The sequence below is a fragment of the Vidua macroura genome, chromosome 1 (genome assembly GCF_024509145.1).
Source record: "Vidua macroura isolate BioBank_ID:100142 chromosome 1, ASM2450914v1, whole genome shotgun sequence".
NCBI classification, from domain to species: Eukaryota; Metazoa; Chordata; class Aves; order Passeriformes; family Viduidae; genus Vidua; species Vidua macroura.
The window spans coordinates 5,248,522-5,276,466 of record NC_071571.1 but is presented as its reverse complement, the minus strand read 5'-3'; the positions used below and the strand labels follow the sequence as shown (position 1 = coordinate 5,276,466).

General features: G+C 38.9%; 1 protein-coding gene across 1 annotated transcript; it reads left to right on the top strand.

The window, feature by feature from the left end:
* Positions 1-3: 3 nt before the first annotated feature.
* Positions 4-27,509, top strand: WDR48 (WD repeat domain 48). Its single transcript, XM_053998118.1, has 19 exons — positions 4-416; positions 8,516-8,656; positions 8,966-9,044; positions 9,312-9,394; positions 9,510-9,639; positions 13,138-13,226; positions 14,092-14,193; positions 14,512-14,736; positions 16,084-16,158; positions 16,517-16,619; positions 16,922-17,019; positions 18,613-18,720; positions 19,085-19,181; positions 19,673-19,768; positions 21,818-21,923; positions 23,299-23,386; positions 23,927-24,003; positions 24,721-24,913; positions 25,485-27,509. Exons 1-19 carry the CDS (start codon positions 369-371, stop codon positions 25,578-25,580), a joined length of 2,034 nt encoding a protein of 677 aa, XP_053854093.1. The 5' UTR covers positions 4-368; the 3' UTR covers positions 25,581-27,509.
* The last annotated feature ends 436 nt before the right edge of the window (positions 27,510-27,945 follow it).

Below are 27,945 nucleotides of genomic sequence, written 5' to 3'. Positions count from 1 at the left end.
AAACCACTGATTTTGTTTATTCAAGTGGGCCCTTTCTTATTTCAACACAGGCCTTTCACCACCACTCGAGACGAAGCAAAGCAGGATGAAGACACCGCTGGAGCACCAGGAGGAGAACAGGACCGAAGCAAAAGCAGCAGGGCCGGGAAAAGAACAGACCCGACCCGCCCTGGGGCCGGGCTGAGGCGGCACCTCATGAGGCGGCAACATGGCGGGCACCGCGTGAGGGAGGAGCGTGGCCACGCCCCAATTGGCCACGCCTCGTTTGGCCACGCCCACCCGGCCGCTCGCGTATAAAAGCCTCGCGCGGGCCGGGCGACGGGCCGGCACTTCCGGTCGGACATGACGCCACAGTGTCAACATGCAAGATGGCGGCGCATCACCGGCAGAACACGGCGGGGCGGCGGAAAGTGCAGGTGAGGGCGCGGCGGGGCCGGCACGGCTCAAGGAGAGCCCGGAGCCTCGCGGGCCACGCCGGCGGCTGCAGGGTGTCAGGCCTTGGGGGTTTCTATGGCAGCGCAGTCGCCCCACTCTCCCGCTGCAGCGCTGCGGTGAGGGGAGGCAGCGCCGCACGCCCCCGGGGTCTCTCCCCCGCCTCCTCTGGCCGCCGTGGCGGGGGCGAGCGGCCGCCTGAGGCACGGCGGGGGATGAGCTGCTGCTCGCTGCCGAACGGGGTCGGGTTCCGCAGCCCGCAGGAGGCAGAGCTGAAGCAGCTCAGGTCAAAAGCGGCGGAGCACGGGGGGAGGTGAGCCGAGACCGAGCTAACGGTGCCCCCCGACCTGCTTTGGTGTAACGTGAATTCCCAGCAGCGGCAGAGCTGCAGATTCCTGCCGCGGCTGTCTCGGCTGCGTCCGGTGCCGGAGTAGATTTAGGTTAGGTATTAGGAAGAAATTCTTTACTGCGAGCATGGTGAGACGCTGCAATAGTTTTCCTAGTGGAGCTGTGGATGCCTCATCCCTGGAATTTTTCAAGGCCGGGTTGGACGGGGCTCTGAGCAACCTGGTCTAGAGGAAGCTGTCCCTGCCCAGAGCTTGGAACTAGGTGATCTTCAAGGTCCCCTCCAACCCAAACCATTCCATGATCCTGTGATCTGTTTTGCATCATATTTCTGCTTAGTTTCTGTAAAACACTCTGTCCCTTCACACACGTGAGCGAGGAGCAGGGTTTTTTCTTCTCAAATTTCAGAAGTATTCCTTGCCAGCTCCAGGCAGCATTTGTTGAAGGAAACCCGTGGCACAGGCAGTCAGATGGGTGTAGACTTTCTCAGCACACTTGAGGAAGAATTAAACCCTGTGGTTGTTTGGGCTCACATGTGGATTGTTGTAGCCTTGGTGGAGACTGGAGTTACCAAAGTGTGTATAAAAAGTCAAGATACTTTTACAGTAAAAGTCATTAAAATAGTTTTATTTTATGGTTCTCAGTGCTTTTCTTCTTGGTTTTTGATAGTGCCTGCCCTTTAGATGTTTTTACAGCTTTCATTATGGAAAAGATTTAATGCTTTATCAATGTGCAAAGCTGCCTAGTGGCAAGTGCCAGTTTCAGCTGTAGCTATACAGTGTGATCAAATGAAATATTGATTAGGCTTGAAATAGCATTAGGAGCTTTTTTTCAAAACAGAGGTGGGTTTGGTTTATCATTTGGACTTATCATTTATCACACAGAGGAAATGGGCATCTTACAGAGCATTTAGTGTTTTCTGTGGTTAAGGGAAGCACTCTTTCAGTTCTATATAAAGAATCCCCTTGCCTTCCCAGAAATAAAAATGGGACATGCTTTAAAATATAAAGAATATCTCTGCTATGAACAAGTTTTTGCAGGTTATACCCCTAAGGAGGGGGCTTTGATTATACCTTGATATTTGTTTGATGCACTCCTATTTATGGAGTGGTATTTGCCTGACAGCAGCATGCATCAAAGAGCTCATTTTTTACTACTACTTTTGTTCTCCATGCATTGCTTAGCTCAAAAGCTTGTTTTTACAGATGGTTTTGTGCTGGTTTATGATGTTTTGTCTGTTCTCATTGTGCTGTGTGGTATTTTTTCACCTCATGTACTAATGGCATGTGATGTACATGACCCTGGTCTGTGTCTCAGCAGTGCACTCACTGTGAGTTTACATCCAGATTGGCTGTGCTTCCCAGAGAAGCTTCCCAGCCCTGGAAGTGTTCAAGACCAGCTTGGACAGGGCTGGGAGCAACCTGGCGTAGTGGAAGGTGTATCCCTGCCCATTGCAGGGGGTGGAATGAGAGCATCTTCCAACCCAAACCATTCCATGACAAACATTTATAAAGCTTGACTAGCAGCTAGGGTTTTTTTTCTTGACTCTTACTATTTCACCTGCTTGGTTTGCAACAGGACTTTGTTCAAGTAAAGGAGTTTCAAGTGGCTGTTTTATTCATCAGCTGCTAATGGAAAAATAAAACTACTCATGATTTATTTTAATTCCCAATGCTTAAGCATTTAGGGTGCTTCTACATAGAGTTTTTGAGAGAGAGACAGAGTTGGAGAAATTTATTCCAAACCTATGAGGCTGGAAGAAGAAGCTTTTACAAAAGACATTTCTTAAGTGAGGAGGAACTTGATTCCTTACATGGCAGGAGAGCTGGTTGAAGTTCATGGAAATCAGAACTATTATTAGCTTGGATGCACCTGTTTTACTGGTAAGCAAAGCCATCCAAAATAGTCAGTTTAGGGTGCTTTTGCATATAATTTTAGTTTCTAATGGTTTAATCAGAGTTTTAGGCCTCAAAATGAATTCCATGCATAGAAAAAGGAAACAAGTTAAACTCTTTAAGTGGGAGTCAGGCATTTGAAGTGTCTGATGGCAGGTGTTTGTGAAGCTTAGCCCTGCCTTTTTGAAGGCTGCAGGGGTGAGGTTGAGTGATTTGGGAATGGAGGGAGGATGCAGGGGTGTGTCAGACACTGATTTGGGAAGGGAGGGAGGATGCAGGGGTGTGACAGACACTGATTTGGGAAGGGAGGGAGGATGCAGGGCTGTGTCAGACACTGATTTGGGAAGGGAGGGAGGATGCAGGGGTGTGACAGACACTGATTTGGGAAGGGAGGGAGGATGCAGGGCTGTGACAGACACTGATTTGGGAAGGGAGGGAGGATGCAGGGGTGTGTCAGACACTGATTTGGGAAGGGAGGGAGGATGCAGGGGTGTGTCAGACACTGACTTGGGAAAGGAGGGAGGATGCAGGGGTGTGACAGACACTGATTTGGGAAGGGAGGGAGGATGCAGGGGTGTGACAGACACTGCTGTTGGCCGTGTGCTGCAGCTTTCAGACGTTGTCCTGGCAGTCAAGTCAAGGTGAAGCTTTCCCAGCAGGTGCCTTGAAGGAGCTGCCCTGGAGGAGTTGCACTGTAACTGCTCTCCCAAACTTGCTCCCTGGCCAGAGTAAATTTACCCCCAAACTCAAAACAACACATAAGAATTTTGCCATATAAGGATCAGCATCTTTATAATATGAGTGCATGAATTTTAAGCACTTTTTAGCTTTACGTCTTGTACAGAATAAGAAAAATCTCATCCCTGGAATTGTTTGGGGCCAGGCTGGATGGGGGTTTGAGCAATTTGGTCTAGTGGAAGATGTCCCTGCCTGTGGCAGTGGTTGGAATGAGATGGTCTTTAAGGTCCCTTCCAACCCAAACAATTGTGATCTGTTTAAACTGACTTTGTCATATTTGTGCACTAATACTGCAGCTTACTAGATGTGATATTTATGTTATTTTTATGTTTCATATATAATAAATGTAAAAGTTATAATTACAAATATATTTATTTCATATATAATGCTGAAGCAAATAGATTGCCAGTATGTTGATTCCATTGTAAAAGGATAAAATGAGCTTCTTAAAGCCTTCCATTACTTTTATTCTGGAGCCTAGGTAAAAATTCAAATACTCTCCTTAATTTAAAGCCACGTTTTTAGGGATACATATGCTGCACTAAGATAGTAAAGCAATGTTGTTATTTTTTTCCCCTTGGTACTTCACTGCTTCTTATCTCATTCTTGATGCAATTCAGATCTCATGAAACCCTCCTGTGATTTTGAGAAATACATTTTGTTTTTTAATTGCTCACTTAGAAACAAGGAATGAGTATCCTCAGAGCTCAGCTGGTTACTGTTTCCTCCACATGGTTTGGTGGGATGTTTTAAAAGCAGATTTTACCCAACTGTGAAGAAAAAGTCTGTTATAATGCATGTAATGTAACAAGGGTAACATGATCCCACATCAGCTGATACACTTGTCCATGCAGGAAACACTTATACGTCTTGCAAGAAATTCATTTGGCTTTGTGTGCCAAAATGTATCTGTTGGCAGTAGCTTTATCTCTGGAGCTCTTAGGTAGTCATTAAAATGATTAGTCCTGATCCATTTAGGCTACTGAATCCCATAAACCCTTTGTAATGAGTGGATGTTTATGCACTGCTGCTGTGGAAGATTCTTCCTCATTCGGAGAGCTTATAAAAGGTGCAGAAGTGTTGATGGTTGTTACTAAAATATTTCACATCCCCCAGGCCCTGCTCCTCCCATCCAGCAGTGTCAGTAAAGGTGGTCTATATCCCAATTTTTGTGTCTGTGCTTTGCCCCTGGCTCTGTGCTGTGCTGGAAAGGGCTCAGCAGGGATGTGCTCCAGCCTGTCCTGCATGCAGCAAATGCCGCTGAGGTCTTGGAGCCCTTCCTTCCTGGGAGTTCCCACACCCCTTTCCAGGCAGAACACAGTGCTTTATCTTCAGTGATAAGGTCTGTGTGCTTCAGGAGCAGAGGTGAATTTTATCACTGCAGTTTCTCCTCAGCCAGAACTTTACTGCATTTATATTGTTGAGATGTGTTTGTGTACACACAGGCTTGAAAATAGACTATGTTTTGTATTTGTTTTGTGTACTTATTAAATCTTCTAATATTTAAGTCTATGCTAAGTGTCACTCAAAACCCTAACCAAACTAAAAAGCACTTTCTCACCTTTTTCTCTCCAAATAAGAACATAATGGAGAGCCACATGTGGGTTATCAGCAATCTTTCTCTGTTCTTATTAGTGAATGTTTTGGTTTTGTGGACTTGGCTGAGTGTCCACCACCTCTTACCCAAGTTTAGCAGGAGTGGACCAGCCAATATTTTGGATGAGCAAATAAATTTATTAAGTATTTTCAGTGTAAACAGCTGACAGTTACTAGGCTATCATTAGGTTTCCAAAATGAGTTGGAGAGTGCATTTTTTGCTGTAGTCCTTTTCAGCTCATACTGTTTTCAGGACAAATTGTTTGCCTTGTCTTTTGCCAGCTGCTCAAATTACAGTGTTTGTGTGAAGTGTTGGTGTGGTGTCCCATCAAATTGCTGACTACAGAATAATTTTCTTTGTCTTTTTAGTATCAGAAATTTTTAAAAAATATAATTAAGGAGTCCATATCTAATTTGGATTAGAAATATGATTGAAAAATACCTGTCACAGTTTGTGACACAGTTTGTCCCCATGACATGGAGGAACTTATCATTACCTAATAAAATAGGGATTTCTTTTTCTTCTTGCTGTTACTCCTTCAATTTTTAAGACAGTTTATCAGGACAAGTATACTATTCCTTCTGTGGGCAATAAATAACACCTTGTAAAATTCTGAGAAGAGACAAAGATAACTGGTTGGATTCTGTGCACAGTAGCAGTCACTGATGGGGAATATTGTATCAAGCTCTTTTTGTTGTGTTCCAATATTTTTTTACATCAAAGATCTCTTGTATTTACACCAAAAAAAAAAAAAAAAAGGAAACATAAGATTTTAATCTTGTTTAATTCAGTTGTTACACTTACACAGAGTTAATTTCTTAAGTTTGTCACAGGGAGAAAGAAGGATGATGTTGTGTTTCCTGCTCAGCTTCTGCTGAGATCCAGTTCAGATCTACCAGGGAACAGTAACACTGAAACAATATAACCCCTCTCTTTATCCCAGTTCTTTTAAAATACAATACTTGCCAAGAGATGTTTGACTAAATTAATATGTGGAAGTCATTAAAAGCAATAGAGGGCAAAATATCTTTGACTATTTCAGTACTGGTGATAACGAGAAATGGTTGTCAGTCTCCTCTGATCATGTCTTTGTGTGAGGGAAAACAGCATTTGGTTGAGCTGACTTTAATTTCATCAAGATTAATGTAGAAATATGACTCAATTGCCAAAGTCCTCTGAAAGTTTTAATTATACATAAGAAGTACCTTATTTACTAAAGTACGTCAACATTTGGGGGTGTTTTTTGCATTTTTAAATATTTATGGCAGTGTTTTTCTTGACTTCCTTTAAACTAAAAAGAAGTAACATCACTATGTGCAAAAAGCATCTGCGTTATTGTGCTTAGGTGACTAACATAGTTTGACAATCTAACTTATGAGTGGAATGAAGAGCTTTTAAATTATACCTGAAAATATAATAAACGGGAGGTGACTGACAGAGGAGGGACAAATCCAAAAATTAAGGATTTCTCAAAGAATATCCTGGTAGCATTTGGGAAAACAAGAGGTGGAGGACCCTGCTGATCTTGAGCCTGATACTGTGCCAGGAAAATATTGTTCTCTCAAAAGAATAACAGTAAATTTGATCTACTGTCTTCTAGGTTTGTGTCTTAGCTGCTCACATTTAGTTTTTAACTGTGTGTTTTCATTGGTTTTATTCAAAGAGTTTGACAACAATGTGAATTTGATGGGCATCCATTTGCCTTGTGTTTGAATCATGCTAAACCTTGACTTTTGTACGCATAATCTGTGTGGGTCTTTCAGCAATACAGCCATGATATGATTAAGCCCAGGTAAGAAGTGGCACATAGATCTGGCTCCCTGCATCTCACAAAGAAATAATACCTCAAGTGCTTGAAGTGCTTTAACATAACACTTCTGTGTGGCTGATGGTGTCTCCTTTCAGCAGCGTCTCTGGAGCTGTGTGTAGGTGGAAACTTGAGCACAGATAGCAAGAATGTTGTGGATGAGTCTGGAATGGCTGAGAGAAGCTGAAAGTATTGGAAATGAGGACATAATCCAAAACTGGGAGGAAGAGCTGTGATACTAAAAGGGCTGAGAGTGGCTGACAGAAGGTCTTTAAGAGCATTGGGGATATAATAATACACTTATGTACATGTATTTTACATATACATTTATGTATTATGTACATCACGTTAATAAGTGTAGTGAAGGACTTGTGCAATGGTAATGGAGAGTATTGAGACAAGGATTCAGGAGGCTCTTAATTTTGATCCTTCAGTGTTGGTTTGTAGAGCTGCTGCAGCTGTTTCTCAAACAGAGAATAGCACTGGACATGTGTTTTCTGGAAGCATCAGTGCTCTGGCTGTGCTGCCTGAGGATGGGAGAGGTGTTTCCCACATTCACCAATGGACCTGTCAGTTCTCATGGTGCAGAATCTGAGCTGCTGTAAAATACTTCTTCTGTGATAAGGACCACTGAACATCTTAATTTGTTAGATTTATTTTGTGTCACTGAGAGCTGATCTGGAAAACATTTTCTTTATACTGTAACACAGTTACTGGAGTGAAAAATTGCTTTCAGATCTCTAGCCCAAGACTATTCCTTATTTCAAAACACTGGTGCTTGTGTATCCAGAGGTTTCCTGTTTTGAGCAGGTTTGATTACACCAAGCATGAAATTTTACCTTGTTCTGATTATATTTTATAGAATCTGGGAAGATGCATAACTGGTATCTTCCCCTCCTTCTCCCTCAGTGTGAGGGCTTTCCTCAGAGCAGTGTGTAAACGCAGGGATCAGGAAAGTGAGTACAGGAGCTCTGAAGAAACTGCAGTGTCTTGGAATTGTATTTACTGAACACCAATAATGGAGACTGCTGTGGCCTTTCAGGGTCTCCTGAAATTTCCTTTTAGTTTTTCTGAACAAATCTGTGAAATAACCTTTACACACAGTACTGTCAAACATGGAAGGAAAGAAACTAATGGGATAATTTATCTGAAAGAGCAGTAAGAGTTTTGAGTTTCTTATTATATTGGCAGGTAGGTAGTTCTTAAAAAATTGGTTTAAAAGCAGTAGTGACACCTATTGAATTTGTATCTGCAGTCTTTCAGTGCTTTGTAAGCCATGGTGAGCATATCCTCTCCTTTGTGAGGCTGGGAAATACTGGCATTGCAACTATGGGAACTCTGGAACCCACTTGGGAAGTGATACCCAGACTCAGTGTGTTGCCTGAGATCACCCAGAATATGCACACACAGCAGGGAATTGAACTGAGGATTCTCTGGGTCTAACTCAGCTTAAGTTGTAGTGATTAAAAGAATCTTCTGGGCTCCAGTTCTATCACTGCTGAATCTTCTCTATCACTGTTTTCCATTTTTGGGGGCAAATGACTTTGGTGGTGCTGGTAACTCTCAAACTAACAGACAATGCTTGTAAAACTCTTCATATTTTCTACTCAAGAACCTTACAAAGATGGAATTAGATGTTCAGCTTTTATGGCCATGTCAATATCTTAATACCATGATTGGATTTGTGCAAATGTGTTTTAGGTTTCCTATGTGATTAGAGATGAAGTGGAGAAGTACAACCGGAACGGGGTAAACGCACTTCAGCTGGACCCAGCGTTAAACAGACTCTTCACAGCAGGGCGGGACTCCATCATAAGGATATGGAGTGTCAATCAGCACAAGGTCAGTCAGGAGAGCCTTCCTGGGTCTAAACTTACTTTTTCCCAAGTTATCCTACTGGTAAGCTCCTCCAGGGCTGTACCTGATGCTGTTTTTTAACAGCTGCCAATTATTGTGATCACAGAATCCTTTTGATATTGTTCATACTGTGATATCTTGCATAACTCTGTAGTTCTCACAAAAAGGGTTCTGGGATTTCAAACAACTCTGCACTAGGAAACTTTGGATCCGTATGCAGGATGAAGAATATACAGGATGTGATAGTTGCAATCTTCTCCATTGGTGATGAGCTTATTTTTTCTTAATTTGCAGCAAGACCCTTATATAGCATCTATGGAACATCACACAGATTGGGTAAATGACATTGTGCTCTGCTGCAATGGCAAAACATGTAAGTACTTTAAAGTTTCAGAACAGCAGTATTCAGAAACTATATACAAGTAAATTATCTGCTTTTTATCAATCTTAGCATGTAAAATTAATTTGTGATGTGTATTGTAACTTTGGTAAATAGTGTAAGCAGCTGCTTTAATGAAAATTGGAATATTATATACATTATTATTTTAATCTCTTTTGAAAAACAAATTAAAGTAGTATGAATATGCTCTAAAGTAATATATAAGCCATTAAAATTTAGTCTTTATTCTTTCCAATTTAGTGATATCTGCTTCTTCAGATACTACTGTTAAAGTGTGGAATGCACATAAGGGATTTTGCATGTCAACACTAAGGACGCATAAGGTGAAAAACATTATCTGTAAATACTGTGTGTGGTCAATGCCATTCTTACAATTATTAAGATGCAGACTTCAAAAGGATAACATTGATTCATATTGCTACATTTATTTTATTGTAGGACTATGTGAAAGCCTTAGCATATGCAAAAGATAAGGAGCTGGTAGCATCTGCTGGGCTGGACAGACAGATATTCCTCTGGGATGTAAATACTCTCACAGCACTGACTGCCTCAAATAATACTGTCACAAGTAGGTACCTGGGGAGGGGAGGCAAATGCAATGCATTTTATTGAGTAGCATAATCTGTGAGGTCAGTTTAAAACTATGGATGCCTTTTTCTGTCTGTACATAAAAAATGGGCAAGAAATTTGAAGGGGGGTTTGTATGCATTCAGTCCATTTGTTGTGTTATGTAATAGCTGGAAATCTAGAGCAGCCAACAGTCATGGCATTTAGAATAGAGGACAAGTCTCTTTGAACTGTTTCTCCTGAACTGTGACATGCTGGTTTCTCTGAAAGTTGATAAAGCTTTAACTTGGGAAGATTTTAACCTCTCAACCAGCCTTTTATAGAAGTTTTCTGTTACCTTATTTGTTCCAACATTTTCTGTGTTTTATAATTTGGGGCTGTTTTTTTTTGTTTGTACAGATGCTGAAAAAAACCAGAAAGTACAGCTCCTACAGCAGGACTTTACATTTGTCAAATCTGTCAGAAGAATAGTTACTAGATAAGCTAGACTAAAAATCACACAGAGTAACACAAAGCACTGATTACATACAAGGATAACAGACTGGTGTGATCTAACTCACTTGAGATTGAAAGGCAAGGGAAACTAGATTCTACTCATCAGGGTTAATTCTCAATGTCACCCTCATCTTTTAGGAAGTCACCTGTCCTGCTTCTCTCTCCCAGAAAGGCATTATATAAATTGTGAAATCTTTCCTTTACACAGCAATTCCAACACTGCCTTTTTTAGAATGGTCTGGGTAGAGCTGGTTAAGTTGCTCTTCTGGGGAGTGTCATACCAGTCTTTAGGTTCAGTTGGATTTAAGTGAATAACATAGATCTGGGTCATGGCATCTGGTTTGTATCGGCTGTTTTTACAGATTATTTTTTTGAGGAAAAAGTCTAGTGTACATTGCTGCTTGTTAGGTAGGTTGGAAAAATTGTGTTCCCAATGATTGATCTGTCATTTTTTAGTTAGTTTGATGGATATTTAAACAATAGCATTTGGAAAGAACAGAACCATTTTGCACAGTGCCATATGTTAATTTTCTAAATAAGCCTAGTGGCTTCCTCAGTCATAGGTTAGTAATGACTCAAGGAAAATCTGCAAAACTAAAATTTGGAATTGGCACACATATTCCTAAGACATTTCAGGAATATGTGATTCTGTAAGTAAGAGGCAGTTGGTGTGGGGGTTTTTATTTGCTGTATTGGGCTGATTTCAAAAGGTGTATTTAATTTTATACCTTTGGTAGCTTCTAAAACCAGTGGTGCATCTGCTGGACAGAACTGTCAGTTTTGCATTTGTTGTCTAAAGAACTTTTTAATTCAAGTATAGCCTTGTGCTGACATGTCTGAGTAGCCTTGGAGGAGACATGGCTTTAGAGAGCTGTGTTGCACTGCAGAATGCTATTGGGATGGCACATGACTAGAGAGATTTACTTTGTATTTCCCAGAAACATAAAATCCTTCTATTTCTTCCTTTTTTCACTGAAAGTACAATTACTTTATAGCCAAACTTTGCTGATAACTGTAAGTTTTGCTGTCTTCTACTTCAAAAGAGTTTTTGAAGGAAGAATTTATTTGTGTGGTCACAGGAAAACTCAGTTATGGGATAATAAAGAAACATAAAAACATTTATTGTACACTGTAACAGTGATACAGAACCTAAATGATTGAAGTGAATCAGAAATGGGAGATGGGGAGTGCTGAGGAGCTGGTGCTTGTTTTGAACCCAAGATCAAATGGAAGTGGAGACATTACCTCTAAGGTTACAGGGAGAAATTTGCATTTCTGGAGTAGAATGCAAATATTTCATAAGGGGGAGGAAGCAGAGGAGTTTTTTCTTTCATTTTAGTGCTCCCCAGTAACTGTTTCTGTTGGAAAGAACTCAATGTATGTCCTCATAGAACCTGTTTTCCTGAGTCCTTTCAAGCAGCATGGATTTTTTCAGAGTACAAGTGAAACTTGTGCTTGTGCATTAGTTTTCTATCTGCTTACCTGGAAGCAGTGTACACAAACCAGCATTAAGAGGAAGCCTATTTTTCAAGAGTCACTCAGTCAGCAGAGCTATAATTGAAATTAAGTGGAGAGATTCAGCTTTTGAGAGGTAGTCCCTTCCAGAAGAGAGTGGAGTTAAGCTTTGTTTTTGTTCTGGTATAAATTCTGCTTCTGTACATTTAAGACTCTCCTATTCCTGCTATCCAGCTTTTCATAACTCTGTGTATTATCCTACCCTAAGTTATTATGATTGTTGAACAGTGTGCCAACCTTCAAGAGTTTTCAGTTTTGTGTTTTGCTTTCAGCTGTTCTCTGGGTACAGTGGAAAACTCTCACTTTATTTTACCTCCAAATAATAGATTTCATTTGACAGTTTGCATTTGGATGCTATAACCAGTGGCTAAGAGGACTCTGAAGTAAAGCTGCATAATTCTATAATAGGGTTATAGAATATCCTGAATTGTAAAGGACCTTCAAGGATCATTGAGTCCCATTCCTGGCCCTACATGGGACAACCCCAAAAATCTCACCATATGCCTGAGACTGTCCAAATGCTCCTGGGGCTCTGATAGCCTTGGGACCATGACAATGCCCTGGGGAGCCTGTTCAGTGTCCCACCACTCTCTGGGGGAAGAACCTCTTCATGATTTCCAGCCTAAACCCCCCTGACACAGGTTTCTCCACTGTGACAAAATGTGATATTAAATTATGAGATTAGGTTACAAATCCTGTGTTGGAAACTTAACTTCATCATATAAATAAATCATTGTGTGAAGTTACATCTGGCCATGCAGTTTGTTGCTATTCTCAGCCTTCTTGGCATACTGATGGTATGGATTTGAGGCTTGATGAAATGCCTGATTGTGCTCTCCAAATAGATGATTTTCATTTGCTGTGTCTGTGCTTTTCTGAGTTGAGGGACTGGTACTTTAATCTCCAAAAAGGGGTTAGGCTGGTTGGTATAGAATTCCTCAGCTCTGATGGTAGGTGTGGTGCTAAGGAGCTGCCATATGGTTTTCACAAGTGCAGAGGTAGCATCCCTGCTTAAATAACATATTTCAGTGCTGCAATGTAATTTCTCTGCATTTCTGCTGTACTAGGAGAAGAGCCTTTAATACAAAATGCAGAATTTTACTGTTCCTTGGTTTGGAAAAAAAAAATCTCTGCACTTAAATCCAAATGCTGTGTGTTACAAGATCACAAAATGTCATATTCCAATGACATAGTTGAGCAAGAGCAGCTTGATGGCCCTGGCACAGTACTGTGGTGCCAAAAGGTCACCAAAATTGTAATGACCATAAATCTGAGGGGTTACTTTGTTTTTATGCAGCAGTAGATTAAGAATTGGAATGGGGTTTTCATAGCACTATACTGACTATAGTCTTTCTTAAAGCAACTCTATACATGGGGCAGAGTGGCACTATTTTCATGAGTCAAGGAGTATTAAAATACCCGTTTTGAGTGAATATGTTTTTCGAATAACAGCATTCAAATTGAAAATGTGAATTTTATTTTGAAATAGCTTCTTCCCTGAGTGGGAACAAAGACTCAATCTACAGCCTTGCAATGAATCAAATGGGAACAGTTATTGTATCAGGGTCCACTGAAAAGGTAAGCAAAATTTGGTGGGGTTCATTTCACTTCAGTTCAATTTCAGTAAAAAGAGACAGTTTTATTCATTTTCAATGTCATGTCTGTAGCATCTTTTGTGTTTTCAACAGTGAGGGCAGACACTTCTCTTAAGTGGGAGTGCAAGTGTAGGATACAAATCCTGCCTCAGTCTGGAGATGTGATGTATCCATAGGACTTTAATACATAGGGGAGACAATCAGATCATCTTTTGTAACTCTCTTTGTCAGGGATCATTACATTGCCCCACAAGAGCTCTGATTTTGAGGGCACATGAGTCAGATGATTATCAAGACTGAAGCAGTTGCTGCAGGTAGGAGAGAAGGTGCCAGCAATTTGCAAGATCCCTGCAGGAGGTGGGAAATGAAGTGAGCTAATGAAGCTCAGGTGTTCCCAAGAGACAGCCCTTGCTCTTTGTTAAGGAAGGTAAAACAGGCTTAAGTCTCTGAGTTTTTTTTTACCTAATCTAGCCTTGAGAGAATTTTGTTTTCAGGACAATATGAAAGAGCAAATAGGATAACACCAGTGAAGCATCTGAGAGGATTCTCAGAAGCACATTTTTTGCCCATATCAAGCTGTCCTGTTTCCAGTCACTTCCATTCTTTAATTTCTTTGACAGAAGAAGACAGAACAAATTAAATGAAAATCAGGAGACGATCACATCTGATTATTAGAGCTGCATAAGATATGGTTATGTCTGTCTTGTTCTAACATATATTTTCAGTGATGGATGTCCACATGTTTGGAATAAGGGTTGATTCATTTGGAAATGTTTAATTTCTGCAGAGGTAGCACATTGGTGGGAAGAATGGTGATAATGTCGTTTATCTAGTGTCTGTTTCCATAGGTTCTAAGGGTGTGGGATCCAAGAACTTGTGCAAAACTAATGAAACTCAAAGGGCATACGGACAATGTCAAAGCTTTGCTGTTGAACAGAGATGGCACCCAGGTATGTGCTTTAACCTGAGATAAAAGCATTTTACAGAGAGCAGAAATGTCATTAGTCCATTTCAATGTAATTATTTATTGTCATAGTTTACAAATATTTAGTGGTTAAGGGGGGAGGCTGATGGATGAAAGCTGTTTTTATTGCATGTTCATCTAGATGTGCAGTGGGTTTGCATTAAATACTGGAAATCATGACTAGAGTTGGTACCTATTTAGCCCCATTTTAGAGGAAAAATATATGAATTATCAAATCTTTTTATGGGGAAAAATATTTTGAAATACTGAAATATCTGATTGAAGTGTGCTGGTTGTTGCTCAGTGTCTTTCAGGCAGCTCTGATGGGACGATCCGCCTGTGGTCCCTTGGGCAGCAAAGGTGCATAGCCACGTACCGAGTCCATGATGAGGGTGTTTGGGCTCTGCAGGTCAATGAAGCCTTCACTCATGTTTATTCAGGAGGAAGAGACAGGAAGATTTATTGTACAGATTTACGAAATCCTGATATCCGGGTGCTGATCTGTGAAGAAAAGGCGCCAGTTCTTAAGGTAATTGAGTTTAATTCAGAGAATCGTAGAATGTCTGAGGTTAGGAGTGATGTCTGAAGGTCATCTGGTCCAGTCCTCTCCCCTGCCCAAGAGCACTGGAACCACATCAAGATGGGTTTTGAGTATCTCCAAGAATGGAGAATTCACAACTTGTGCCAGTGTTCTGTCACTCTCACAATATAAAAGGATAATTGCATGTTTTCTCATGAAACAGTAGCTTGAGGTATAAATTGCTTAAAGAATTCACATTGGCTAACAAGTGTTTACTGTACCACATCTTCAGCAGATTGGCTCTGTCTCCTAAATTGCATCTGAAGTTGAATTGTGTGAAGAAGATGGATGCCTGGCAGCTACTGAAAATGTGCAAATTTGAATATTGCTGAAAATGAATATGCTTTACACATGAGAAGTTGGGTTTATCAGGCTCTAGTACAGTTTTAAGAAACTGAGCTGGCATTGCCAAGACTTTGTACAAAAGTGGATTTTTCTTAGCAGCAGCATATGTGCACAGGACTGTTTTAGAATCTGTTACATACTCATGGGAACCAGGAGTAAAGTTGTGTGGGGGATTTTTTTGAACACCTAAGTATGATATTTGCATGCACAAGTCTGAATCTTTCAAAAAGGCTGGTTTTTGACTTTTTTTTTGCTGTCTTAACTTTAGTGGCACGACTTTGGAACCTGCAGGTGTATAAGGAGTGTGCAATTGAAACCCATACTAATAGATATGAGCAGCCTGTCTTTCCTTGGGAGTGAATTCTAGCTTAATGTGTTAAGATAAAATCCTGGATATGTTAATTTAGTTTTGGAAAAGTCAGGATGTGAGATTTCTGTTCAAAATGGAAAATGAAAGAGCTGGTCAGCTGTACAAAGGTCAGAAGTGGCCTCTAATCTTGGCTACAGTGATTTATTAATCTGAGAAATGTAATGTCAGAGCCAAATGTATAAAATTCTGCTTTTTCTTTAGTATAGGACTTCTTACATTGTTATTTTAACCATATGAAGTGCCTGAACAAAAAGTAATTGAGGAAATACTGTATTTAGGAAACTGTCCATCAGACAGGATTGCATCATGCTGGAATGAACTCTAACTACTGTGTTAATACACATTGCATCTATTATTGCACATGTCTACAGTTCATTTGTTGAATATTTGTAATAATTCCTCTGGATTTTCAAAAGTTTTATTTTAGCTACTTTTCATTTAAACTTTCTATTTCTGCAGTAAGCTGAAAGTAGGGCTGTTCTGAGATGCTTTCAATTATGGGAGCAGGTCTACACAAGACAATACTAATTATCAAAGGAAAACTAAGTTAAGCATGACTGAAATTTTGTTTCATTATTTAGATGGAACTGGATAGATCAGCTGATCCTCCTCCAGCACTTTGGGTAGCAACAACTAAATCCTCTGTGAATAAATGGGTAAGTGATACATTTTACAGTCTATGAATACAGTTAAGTAGTCGTGGGATTTGCAGTCTTGGTTTGGGAACTATTGGGCTGTTGCTTTCAATTTGACTGGGATGTGCTGTGATTTGTAAGCTTTCTTTAGAATAAATCATAAAATACTAATATTGAAATTGCTCAAAAGGCAGATTTGAATTTGGAAGTTCTGAATTACTTCCTTTGCTCTGTATTTATGACATTTAGAAATAAATTATATTCCTTGGAACTGGAGAGTTAACATCTAAATAGCAGCATGAATTAGCAGCTGTTACTCGCAGATAAAAGCAGAGTTTATAGATTATTATGAATGTGTCATTATTTTTTCTTTCTTTAGACTTTGAAGGGAATCCATAATTTTAGAGCATCAGGAGATTATGATAATGATTGTACCAATCCCATACCACCTCTGTGTACACAGCCTGACCAAGTTATAAAAGGTAAGCAGGTGTTCTGCAGAGCACCTTGTAAAATCTGTTATCTTTAGCACAAGTGATAGATCTTTAAGATGGGCTCAGTTTTTTAAAAACTTGATACTATGATTTCAACCAGAACACAGTGGTTATTGTCTATCCACTGTTGGTTACAGTTAAAATCATGTTGAAACCTTGGCAGTATCCAAGGTTTACATAAAAAATTGAAACCAATGAACAGCATATGTCATGTCATGCAATTTAATTTAATGTGATATTAGAAAAAAAAATAATGACAGTAGTAACCTTAATTCTTCTTTGTTTGCCAGGGGGTGCTAGTATTATTCAGTGCCACATTCTTAATGACAAGAGGCACATATTAACCAAAGACACAAATAATAATGTGGCATACTGGGATGTCTTGAAGGTAAGGATCTAATTTCGGATTTTCTACTGTTGGATGATTAATTATTTTGTGCCACTTTTTTGCATATACATTTTTAGTGTTTGAGATTTCTGTGGTAGAAAGTAAATCATCTTTCTGTCTCAGGATATCATGCAGAGTTTGCCTTTTGGAAAAGGAGGAGGCATTTCTGAGCTTTTTTTTGTAGCTTTCCCTGATGCGAGGCTGATATCTGCATTCACCTGAATTCAATCCAGTATTGACATCTGCATTCTCCTGAAGTTCAGACCCTTGCATTTTTTCCAGAAAATAGTAATGTGTGTTTTGATGGGGTTTTGTTTCAAAGAGGGCTTGTGTTTGCTGGTAAGTCAGGAATGGCAGGAAAATGAACAGAAGGAAGCCTGGCTCCTGCCTGGTGTTGCCTGGGGAGACTTGGTGTGACATTTCTTCATGTTGCTTTACCCAGTGATTGCTCAGAGGAGAGGGGAAAGAGTGCAGAGAGAAAGGAATCAAATCCCACATCAGTGAGATGGTCAGCAATTTCTTCTCTGGCAAAAGCCTGTTTAAATTCTAAATATTTTCTTCTTGAACTATGCAGTGCAACAGCCAAGATCAGTAATGAGGTAAAGTATGCTCAGCCAACTTACTGAGTTGTTGACTGAAACGAGAAAGAAATTAAGTTGGAGGATATAGATTTATACTAAAAATTATCTAGATTATTTTTGGAAAAGTTTTCTTCATTTCAGTGTGTATTTAAGTGTGCAATGTTAGATCTCAGGACCAAAGTCAAATGCTAGTGTTAATTTTTACTTTCATTCAGTTTTTTTTTCTTAGTAAAGCTGTGAAAAGTGTAATTTGATATATGTGTAGATATATATTCACTGTAGAGGTGAGATGATTTGCCAGGTCAGACTGTTGCTCCCTGCACTCAAAAGCTGAGACTTTATTGAGGATGCTGCAAGAAGAGAGGGAGGTTTTCCTACCTGAAGCTGCACCCTTCAGTCTTTGCTTCCTGTAACTTTTCCTGGATTCTGAGGGAATAAATTCCAAGGTTGCAATCTTTAGTGTTTGCCTAAAACAAGTATTTCAGGATGACTTTGCAAGTGGATTATAATAATTTGGATTTTAGCCAAATTATTTGAAGGACTTTTAAAGTAAAAGTATGAAAAAACCAGAAATAAAGCATCTGCACAGAAATTCACTTACTGCTGTTCCCATTGCAGTAGTTGAACTGAATTTGTTGCTTAATGTGCAGGAAGTACTGGTGTTGGATGTAGTATTGAAATATTGGTACTGATGGGGAGAAAAATGACAGGGTATTAGAAGACAGCAGTCTACTCTGTGTAGGGAAAATATTTTCAAGGAATCTGAAGTAATATTTCCAGACCTCTCTACTGGCTTGATGCTACTACCTTGGAGATAAATGAAGAATAAAAATTACTTGCCATATAAATCACTGTTTGACTTTTTAAAAAATATTTAACCTTTAACTTGTATGTTTTTGGACTGCAGCGCTCAGGGGGAGATAAGTCACAATTATTCCAAGTGTATATGAAAATCAAGGAAAAGACTTGTGTTGATATGACTCAGTCCTTGTATGATTCTTTTGGTGAACAGGCATGTAAAGTTGAAGACCTTGGGAAAGTAGATTTTGAAGAAGAAATTAAGAAGAGATTTAAAATGGTTTATGTGCCAAACTGGTTCTCAGTGGACTTGAAAACCGGGGTGAGATACAGCTCCTACATCTGTTGTTTTAATGTCATGTTTCACATTTTTTCATGTATTGTTTGTTCAAAAAGGTTTTAGTTTGTTAACTTTAGAAGAACATTCATTGCTTATGTAATGGATTAAATTTATTTTCAAGTAAAACAGCAAATTTTATCTCTTAATAATCTGAATAACAAATTTTTAATTAAATTTTGCTTGTGTTATAATCCACTAATACCAATTATGAATTAATACAGTTTGGTAAACAAAGTGTGCTATCATGTTTTCAGAAATTCTTTGGTTTGTAGGGGCAAAGTTAGAAATTTATAGACTTAGTTAATCCCAAAAAACTATTACATTCCTCATGGTCTTTTGCCAACAGATGTTGACAATTACTTTGGATGAAAGTGACTGCTTTGCAGCCTGGGTTTCAGCAAAGGATGCTGGATTTAGCAGTCCCGATGGTTCTGATCCAAAATGTAAGTTTTAACTAATATTAGTGTTTTATTTTAACAAAGAAGTCAGAATAAATTCCAGTATATATGTTTTGAAGTATTCCAGTGCCACCTATGTCAGTATCTGGTTGGATTTTGGGCTTTATTTCTTAATACTAAATCCTGTAGCATATTCTCCAAATAAAGTATTTCCTTTTTTTCTGCAACAGTCATATTCAGGGTTTACATTTAATTTTGTTTTAAACCTTCAAGATGCAAAAGGGAAAAAGTAATTATAACCTAATGTAGAGAATGCTAAAGCACAAGAGTGATCCAACAGCAGGGATTCTAAAATCAGCTTTTCCTGAAGGATTGTAACATGCAGCTCTCAGATTGTGGCAAGCAGATTTCTGTGCCCATAAATAGTTTGCTTTGGGAACAGACCTGCTCAAACTCATGAATTTTCAACTGTGGATCAAATGGACAATATTATGTTGCCCATGTTTTTTAAGTTGTGCCTCACTGTGTGTTGACAGTAAACCTTGGAGGGCTTCTGCTGCAAGCACTTCTGGAGTATTGGCCTAGAACACATATCAATCCAATGGATGAAGAAGAAAATGAGATAAACCATGGTTAGTATTTTAATATTTTCCTTTTTTATTACTTGTCCATGCATTGTTTGCTTATATGTGTTCCTTAAACAGATACAACATTTGTTGTCTTACACCTCTCTCTCTGTTTTTAGCACTCTGTTTTTCATGTTTTTTAGCACTTCTAAATTTGCTTTACACTAAAAAGTATATTGTACTTCTGAAAGTATCAGCAAAAATCTTTGGTCTGTCTGTAAAAAAAAAAGATTCTGAAGTTACAGAAACATGATGAAAAACAATTACTGGCAAACTGAGGCTTGACTTGGAAAAGAAACACTAGATAATGACAGTAAATAGCAATAATTCAGTTGTATTCAGTTAGCCAACATTAGCAAATATCTTCTTGACTTGATTCCAGTTTTCTTCTAGGTATTGTGAACAAAATAAAAGCTTTATTGGAAAAAATACCTTCAGTGTAATAATACATAGAAAACTCCTTAAAGTGGTGTTTCGGGTAATAATGCTAAGTCTAATCAGGCCTTAGAGGAAAGCCATGTGAAATGTAAGGTAGAGGCTGAATTTGGCAAAATAAGAGACTCTAACTCCTGAGCTGGAAATCAATTCAACCCAAGTCAGAGTTGACTGATGTCTCATATTTGGTGATTAAGAAATTACTTTCTATAGCTAGATGATGCAATTAAGAAAACTGTACATTCAGCATATCTCACTGCTTTGTGACAAGACTGTGCCAAGATTTAGTTGCTTTCTTCTTTCAAAACTGGCCTCCTTGGAGGTTTAGAGCTCTTGGCAGACTCTTCTGGATCCAGTTGCTGATTCTGACTGTTGTGTATTGGCAATTTACAGCTAAGAGCCAGACAAGGTTTGAGAAGTGTAACTCACAGGCTTCTGTAGTGTTGGATTATTGATGCTACACTGCTTATTCCTTTGTAGAGTTGTGGAGTAGTGGAATGTTTTCATTGCCCTTCCAAAAGAAAAAAATTAGGAGACTGGCACTGAGCAGTGATTTGAGAAGGTGAAGTCTACCTGTTGGACACTTATATTTTTGTAGAGATACCAATTTAAATAAACAAAAATTACATGCAGTGTTCCTCTCAATTGTTCAGAGAAGTGTTATGAAAAAAATCTTTCAAACTATAGGATTTTTCACTTGCTGTAACTTTAGTATCATGTTTACCCCTTCCAATACAGGTTTTCTTTTTTTGTTTCTTTGCTTGTTACAATTTCTGACCTTTCTTTGCCTACATATGTTTCTGATTAGAAAGCTGAGGAATCATTTATCTTATCAGTCTGTACTATTTAAATTTCTTAATGTTGCTTGAATTCAACATCTCTTCAAATGCAGTAATGAGGTGCTACAGTGTAATGGAGATGATTTTCCCCACGTGCAAGTCAGGCATCCAAATTCTTCTACATTGTTTCAAGATACCTACTGATTAGAAGCTGCACTGTTCAGCAAGAGGTGTATAGATAATGCTAATTGTTCTTTAATCTTGTCCTATCCACCTGATATGGAATCAGGTTCTTCAGTCTTTGAAGAACCATACTGCTGTAATTAGCTGTAATAAATTGAATTTATAACAGAGGAAGTTCAAGGCACTGTGTGCCCGAGTTTTCCTAGCACATTGTTTTGACATCTGGCAAATCCAGGTAGAAGAGCAGTGCAAACAACCCTTCAGAGTTCTGTACTGTCACTCTAGAGGGAAGAACAGTCTTGTCTCAGCAGAGTCTCTTTAGTTGATGCCTAATTTTAGTATTGTTCAGTTTGACAAAAGAAATGGGGGAAAAAAACTCATAATCAGGTTTTGACTCTTGTACTTTATTTTCCTTTTTGCACAGGCTTTTGAAATAGGCCTTCCACAAACCTGTATTGATCTTGTTACTCTGTAGTGGTGTTTTTTTTTTGCATACTTGCTGTATCTTGGAAATGGGGATTTTCTTGGTTTTCATGAGGCTTATGATCTAATTAATTTACAAAATGTATCTGCTGTAGATGCAATGTGTGCCCAATTTTAAGGCCAATTTTAAGGCCTAGTGCAATCTCACTGCTGTTTTATGTGTTTTTTCCAACAGTGAATGGGGAGCAGGAGAACAGAGTCCAAAAAGGAAATGGATACTTCCAAGTGCCACCACATACACCAGTTATTTTTGGTGAGGCTGGAGGACGCACTTTGTTCAGGTATAAAAACTTTAAAATACAAGTTCATTGGCTGAACAATCCCTTTCTTAGTGCAAGCAGAAATGTTATCAAAAATGTTCTTTGGGTCTGCTCTGTACATTTAACACACACCCTTGACAGGCAAAATAAGCAGCTGTTGATGATTGTCATTGTCCAACTGAGCGTGTGAGTTTGAACATCAGCAAGGTGTGGGGTTTGAAAGCAGTAAGAGTTGTGTATAATCCTTAGTTGTGTGTGATATTTTTGGCTGCCCTCTTTCTGCAAACTGATAAATTAAACTGTGTTTTAGAATGAAATTGTGCTGCTTTAGATTTTTGGGTGTTGTGCTGATCTCTGAGCATTAATTACTCAGGAGCTGCTACTCACTAGAGAATTGGCTTCTGCTCCCAAAATTAGCTGATGATCCAGTAGAAGGGCCTAATCTCTGGCAGGGAGGAACACAGATCCTGTATTGCAATGTGTGTACTGGTTACCCTTCTATTTCTTCTTTTTCTACATTGAAAAACCCAACTGAGATATGTGGTACATCAGAGACAGTTTAATAATGCTGCAAAACAAGTGCTGAGCTTGCAAACACTATGAATTCTTTGATATTTACTGATATAGTGGATTTTAAATTTAAGGGGTGGAGCATGTTTGATCTGTTGGTTTTGTTTCCCAGGCTGAACAGGTCCCAAAATGATGTAACTTTTAGTCAGTGAAATAGGGAAACCATTTTCAGCTTGGAAAACTTTTTTTTTTCCTACAGTATCAATGTATTTATTTTGTACCTGGGGCTTAATATTTGCCTGTATTCTGTTCTGGTGGATCTTCCCTCTTATGCAGCTGCTCCTGCTTCTCAAGAGAACACTGGAAAGACCCCATTGGAGGGAGCAAGCTATGTTTAGGGGACATAAAAGGTGGCTTGCAGGACTCTGACAAAATTTATTGCAATTTATAAAATGAAATGTGACTTTTTTGCATCATTGCATGTGCACATTTCCTGAAAGTGGTTTTATTCTTTCCTTTAAGTGAGGGCTTAGCAGATCTTTGTATGCAAAGCTCATTTTTCCCAAGGAGAGAATTGCTTTATGCCAGATGCTTTTCCCCTTCTCCTGACAATTCTGTACTTCAGCACACAAACATAACAGAATCCAGAGCAAAGTACTTTTGTACATTTTCTGTGTCATAGCTGTAGTCTCCTGAGATCCTACTCCCTGTTTCTGGGATCTGTCTTCCTACAGCTCCTTCTGCTGTTTACAGAAAATAATCACTTCATGATCTGAACAGAGTTCAGGCTCCCTGCCCATTAAAAGGGCAGAAGCTCTCCTGAAAGCTTTTCAATGCAAATGGCAATAATTGTTGTTACAATAAAGGTTATTTCTGTGTGTCTCAGGTTGCTATGTCGGGATTCAGGTGGTGAAACTGAATCCATGCTTCTTAATGAAACAGTGCCGCAATGGGTAATTGACATCACTGTGGATGTAAGTATTGGGTGTATTAGTTTGGCTTTTTTATGTTTGTTTTTTTTTTTTTTAAGATGCACTGCAATTAACTTTGCAGTATCTGAAATGACATTTTAAATTTTTGCTGTGTTTGTATTTAAAATAAGTGGTCTTAAGGTCTGTAATCAAGACTCTTTGAGATGCATCATTTTTTGATGTGTCCAGTTAAAGTACTTTTTGCTCAGTTTTTTTTGGATAAAGAATTCAAAGTCCTGTGCATAATTGGTATATCCTTTCCAAGCAAAGGACTCAGGAATAGAGACTACACTTCATATTGCTGCTGTCTTTTGCTACTGTCTAATTGCCTTTGAAATAAATAAATTATATTCAAAAGCTAGATGATCTGTGCCTCAGGAGTATGAGTAATTTGGAAGTTGGCTGTGGTGGGGGTGTTGATTAGGAATCTCTCATGACTTTTAATAATCAGGAGCTGAATATACTTAACATAGCAGCTGCTGCAAATAGGAGCTGATAATGGTTCATCCTAAATTAACACTTCTGAAAATTGTTTTCTTCTAGAAAAATATGCCCAAGTTCAATAAGATTCCCTTCTACCTCCAACCTCATTCATCATCAGGGGCAAAAACTCTAAAAAAGTAAGTAATGCAAATATGACTATCATCATGGAATATCCAAATTGCAGGAAAAATCCTGCAAGCTCAAGAAAAAAAAAATCAAACAAAAAAAAAAATCCAATTCACTGATTTTCTAGAGAATTGTTTTGTGCTTGATGAATTTGTAGAAGTTCTTAGTTGTTTAGCAGCATTGCTATAAAGCACTAAGTTATACCAGAATACTTAAAAGAACTATGGTTTTGGGTTCAACAGGCAGTTGTTCAAGTTTATGCTAAGAAATGTCCAAGAACTAACTACTGAAATGGGACTTTGTCTTTTGTGGTATTTAATCAGGAAACAGATGAATTTATAGATTGTTGCTCTGTTCAGAACCACAGCTTTGTTTCCTGTTGCTAACAGAGATGAATAATTGCTTTTTGAAAGGAAAAGGGACAAGTAGGGAATACAAACTAGTTTGCCAATCACATGAGCTAGGTTGGTTAGAAAACAATGCAGATTTTTATCTGGTCTTTTGAATATCTCAAGTTCTTTTCTGAGTTTTTTGCTGTGTGAGTCTTTGGATAAGTTGCTGTTATGATCATGGCATTCTGGATGATCCTGATAATTTACTACTAGACAACATAAAGATGATCTTTGTGTAGTTGCATAGCTTGCTACAGCTAAGGAAGGTGTTGTGAGGATAAGAAACACAGTTTGTTTCTCAAGCTTTTTCCTGACAAACTTCTCTAACTCCTATAGAGACCGGCTGTCAGCCAGTGACATGCTTCAGGTGAGAAAGGTGATGGAACACGTGTATGAGAAAATCATCAACTTGGACAACGAGTCTCAGACAACAAGCTCCTCCAACAACGAGAAGGCAGGAGAACAAGAAAAGGAGGAGGACATTGCTGTGCTAGCAGAGGAGAAGATTGAACTTCTGTGCCAGGACCAGGTAAGTTCCCTGTAATCAAAACCAAGCTCTAGCAGTAAATCGGTTGTGAACTTTTGAGTTCTGAGCTTGAAATATGCTATAGATTATCTGTTACCTTTAAAACTAAGTAAATGTTTTGACATTGTTAAATTAGTACTGACAGTTCCAGATAGGCAGATAGAAAGAATTTTCATAATAAACCTGTTCAATTTGGTCTGGCATGGAGTCCTTACAGGGTTACTTACTCATAGTCAACAAATGGGTTTAATACAATTCCAGAGTTGTATTTTTAGCATTTCTGGAATGTTTTGAGTTCTGCTTCTTTGGCAGTTTTCAAAATTGGTCCAAAACCACTAGTTGCCTAATAAGTGCAATGGAGATTAGGTACTGAGGAGGTAGTTGTAATCTGAAGTTACATGTTACTCTGCTGAAATCTTTCAGTAATGCATCAGGCTCAGTTGCTAATAGAAAAAATCTGAGCTTTTGCATGGCTTATCTTGCTATCAGTTTTCAGTTTGGTTTGCTTTGGTTTTTTTCAATTTCTGCCAGCCTAGCAGACTTGTTGAGTAAAAGCTGCCTTTTTGCTGTGTAGGTTTTGGACCCCAACATGGACCTTCGGACTGTAAAGCACTTCATCTGGAAGAGTGGTGGGGACCTGACGCTTCACTACCGCCAGAAATCGACGTGAGGGCACGCGGACCCAGAGCGGTCATTACTGACTTGACCTTGCTGTGCTGGTTCCAAGAGTAGTTCTAGAGCAGCCCTGAACCCCTAAGGTAGATGAGACTTCTAATGCCTCAGAATGGATGGGAAGTAAACATTTAACTGAAGTGACTAATAGACCTGTAATATAGAGGAAAAAGAAAAAAAAAAAATCTATATGACTTAAACTAAAGTCTGTCCTAGTCTCAGTCAATGAGATGGGAGGTCCCTGAGTGGTTTGTGTTGTGTGAGGTGAACAAAGAGTGGGTGATAACCCAGTGCAGACTTTTGCTTCCTCCTTTTTGCTTTTGGTTTTTTTCCAGAACATAATCCCCTCATCTGCTCGTGCTCGGTATCAAACAGGTTTGGCCGTATTAGTCACTGTTCACAATGTAATTAAGAACTGCACACAAGGTATTTTTAGTACATTCCATTCATAAAGTTCCAGCAGTGATTTCTTACAGGTTACTTAAGCATTTCTACCACTAAAAGAAATTTGGAAAAGAAAACACCAGAAAATAGGTATTGCATACTTGAATGAATGGGCCCATTTAATTGCAAACCAAGAGTTAACATGAGAATTGTTTTAATTGCTTTAGAGAGCTGTTGACATACAAGATAAGAACACTAGAAAAATATCAGAGCAATGTGAGTCCAGTGATGCTGTGCATCATAATAGAGTGAACATGCTTTGCAGCAACTTAGAGATTTTTTTTTTTCTGAATATATATAACTACTTCCTGCACTGTGTCCTAGGTGTTCTAAAGACACGCTAGTCTAATTTTTGGTAACTGTGCTCCAAAAGTATGTGACATTTTGTTAAAACTTCAAATCATTCTGATTATAACTTCATATGTTTAATGTTAAACTTTAAAAACTTCTCAGCAGATTTCATATTCATGAGATCAAAATACTGATTCTTCTTTTCCAAGGTTTTATATGCAATTGTTCTTTTGTTAGAGATTTATGCAGATCTTGTTTTCACTGCTATTTCTAAAAATCTGTGACTGTCATAGGCTCATGGTAATCTTTTATAGAAGTTTAACTTATTGGGGGGAGGGAGGGGTAAGGGCCTTTCAGCTTTTTGTGAGAAAATGTGGGGATATCCCAGAAAACCATTTGTAGCCAGAGCAAATTACAAATCCTCATAGAGAAATGGTTTAAAAATTACTCTTGTCTGAAGCAGAAGCACAAGTGCCTTCAAGGGGCAGTATATTATTGGAGTTTCTTCAGGAGACACATGCTGTAGCCCTTCCTGTATCTTGTGATCAAGATTTAGGTTGAGGCCTAAGGAAAGTCCCAATAAATTATATTACTGGGATTGTATCGGTCAGACAAAAAGTAAAGTATTTTTCATCATGTTTTATTTGAAAAAAATAGTCAAAATGTAGTCAAAATAGTCATTCCCTTCTGCACTTTAAACTCAGCAAAACAAGTTCATTGCTTAGACAAAACTATGGTTCAGAATTAAGTTAGCATGTCTTTTCCCATCTTTCAAGAATCAGGTTCATTTTTTTATCCCCATTTCTGTGTGTGCTTAGTTTGACACAATTGTGCTTTAACTGCACATTTTTAGTGCTATTTGTGAATTAAATGGTTAAACAGAACTGTAACTTTCATTGGTAAACTGTCCTGACTTGTATTTATTAATAGCAAGGGTCTTTGTCTGTTCCAATAGGCACTGTTTGGGTTCTGTTTTGTTTCCTGGTTGTCTTCCTGTTCTATTGTATACATTGGAGTTGCTCACAGTAATTTTTTTGTTTGAAATCAGCCCAAGGTTGTAACTTTCCTTCTGTTTTTTCTTTCTAACCATCCCAAAACACAGTAACAGGCAAGATTAATGGAAGAGTCTGCAATGCCAGAAGGGTAAATGATGTTTCACAGTTGTATAGAATAAAAGGCTTTAGTTAAAATATTTTCAAGTTGTTTTGTGTGCTAGATAAATTGTGCAATTTTGGAGCTTGAATTTAACAAAGGGCTTCAGAGTGCTTTGAAGCCTCAAGTAATGCAATGGCTGAAGAAATGGCAATGCCTTAGCAGATAATATATATCTGTGAAGATAAGCTTGTGGTTGAATGTAAGAATTTCTGAGGTGAGCAAACCTTCCGATGTGAGCTCTGAGTCCTGTTGAGGGGAGAATGTCACGTGGGCAGTGCTGCTTTTGTACCATGAAAGTATTTTGTTCTAACAAGTGACCCATCCCAGTTGCTGCTGAGCTGTCTGGGTGTGGAAAGGTTGTAAGAGGCGCATGGGAAATCAGGCTGGGTTTCCTGATGTTGAAAATGCCAGGAAAGAATGCTCAGAGCTTTTGCTGTGGGAATTGTCAGCTGAGCTGCTGTCTGAGCACACAG

Bases quoted from the DNA above. Each gene is read 5' to 3' on its own strand.
- WDR48 (XM_053998118.1), top strand. From the start codon at position 369: ATGGCGGCGCATCACCGGCAGAACACGGCGGGGCGGCGGAAAGTGCAG. The intron at 8,657-8,965 runs GTCAGTCAGGAG...CTTAATTTGCAG, and splicing joins GGAGTGTCAATCAGCACAAG to CAAGACCCTTATATAGCATC. The intron at 9,640-13,137 runs GTAGGTACCTGG...ATTTTGAAATAG, and splicing joins CTCAAATAATACTGTCACAA to CTTCTTCCCTGAGTGGGAAC.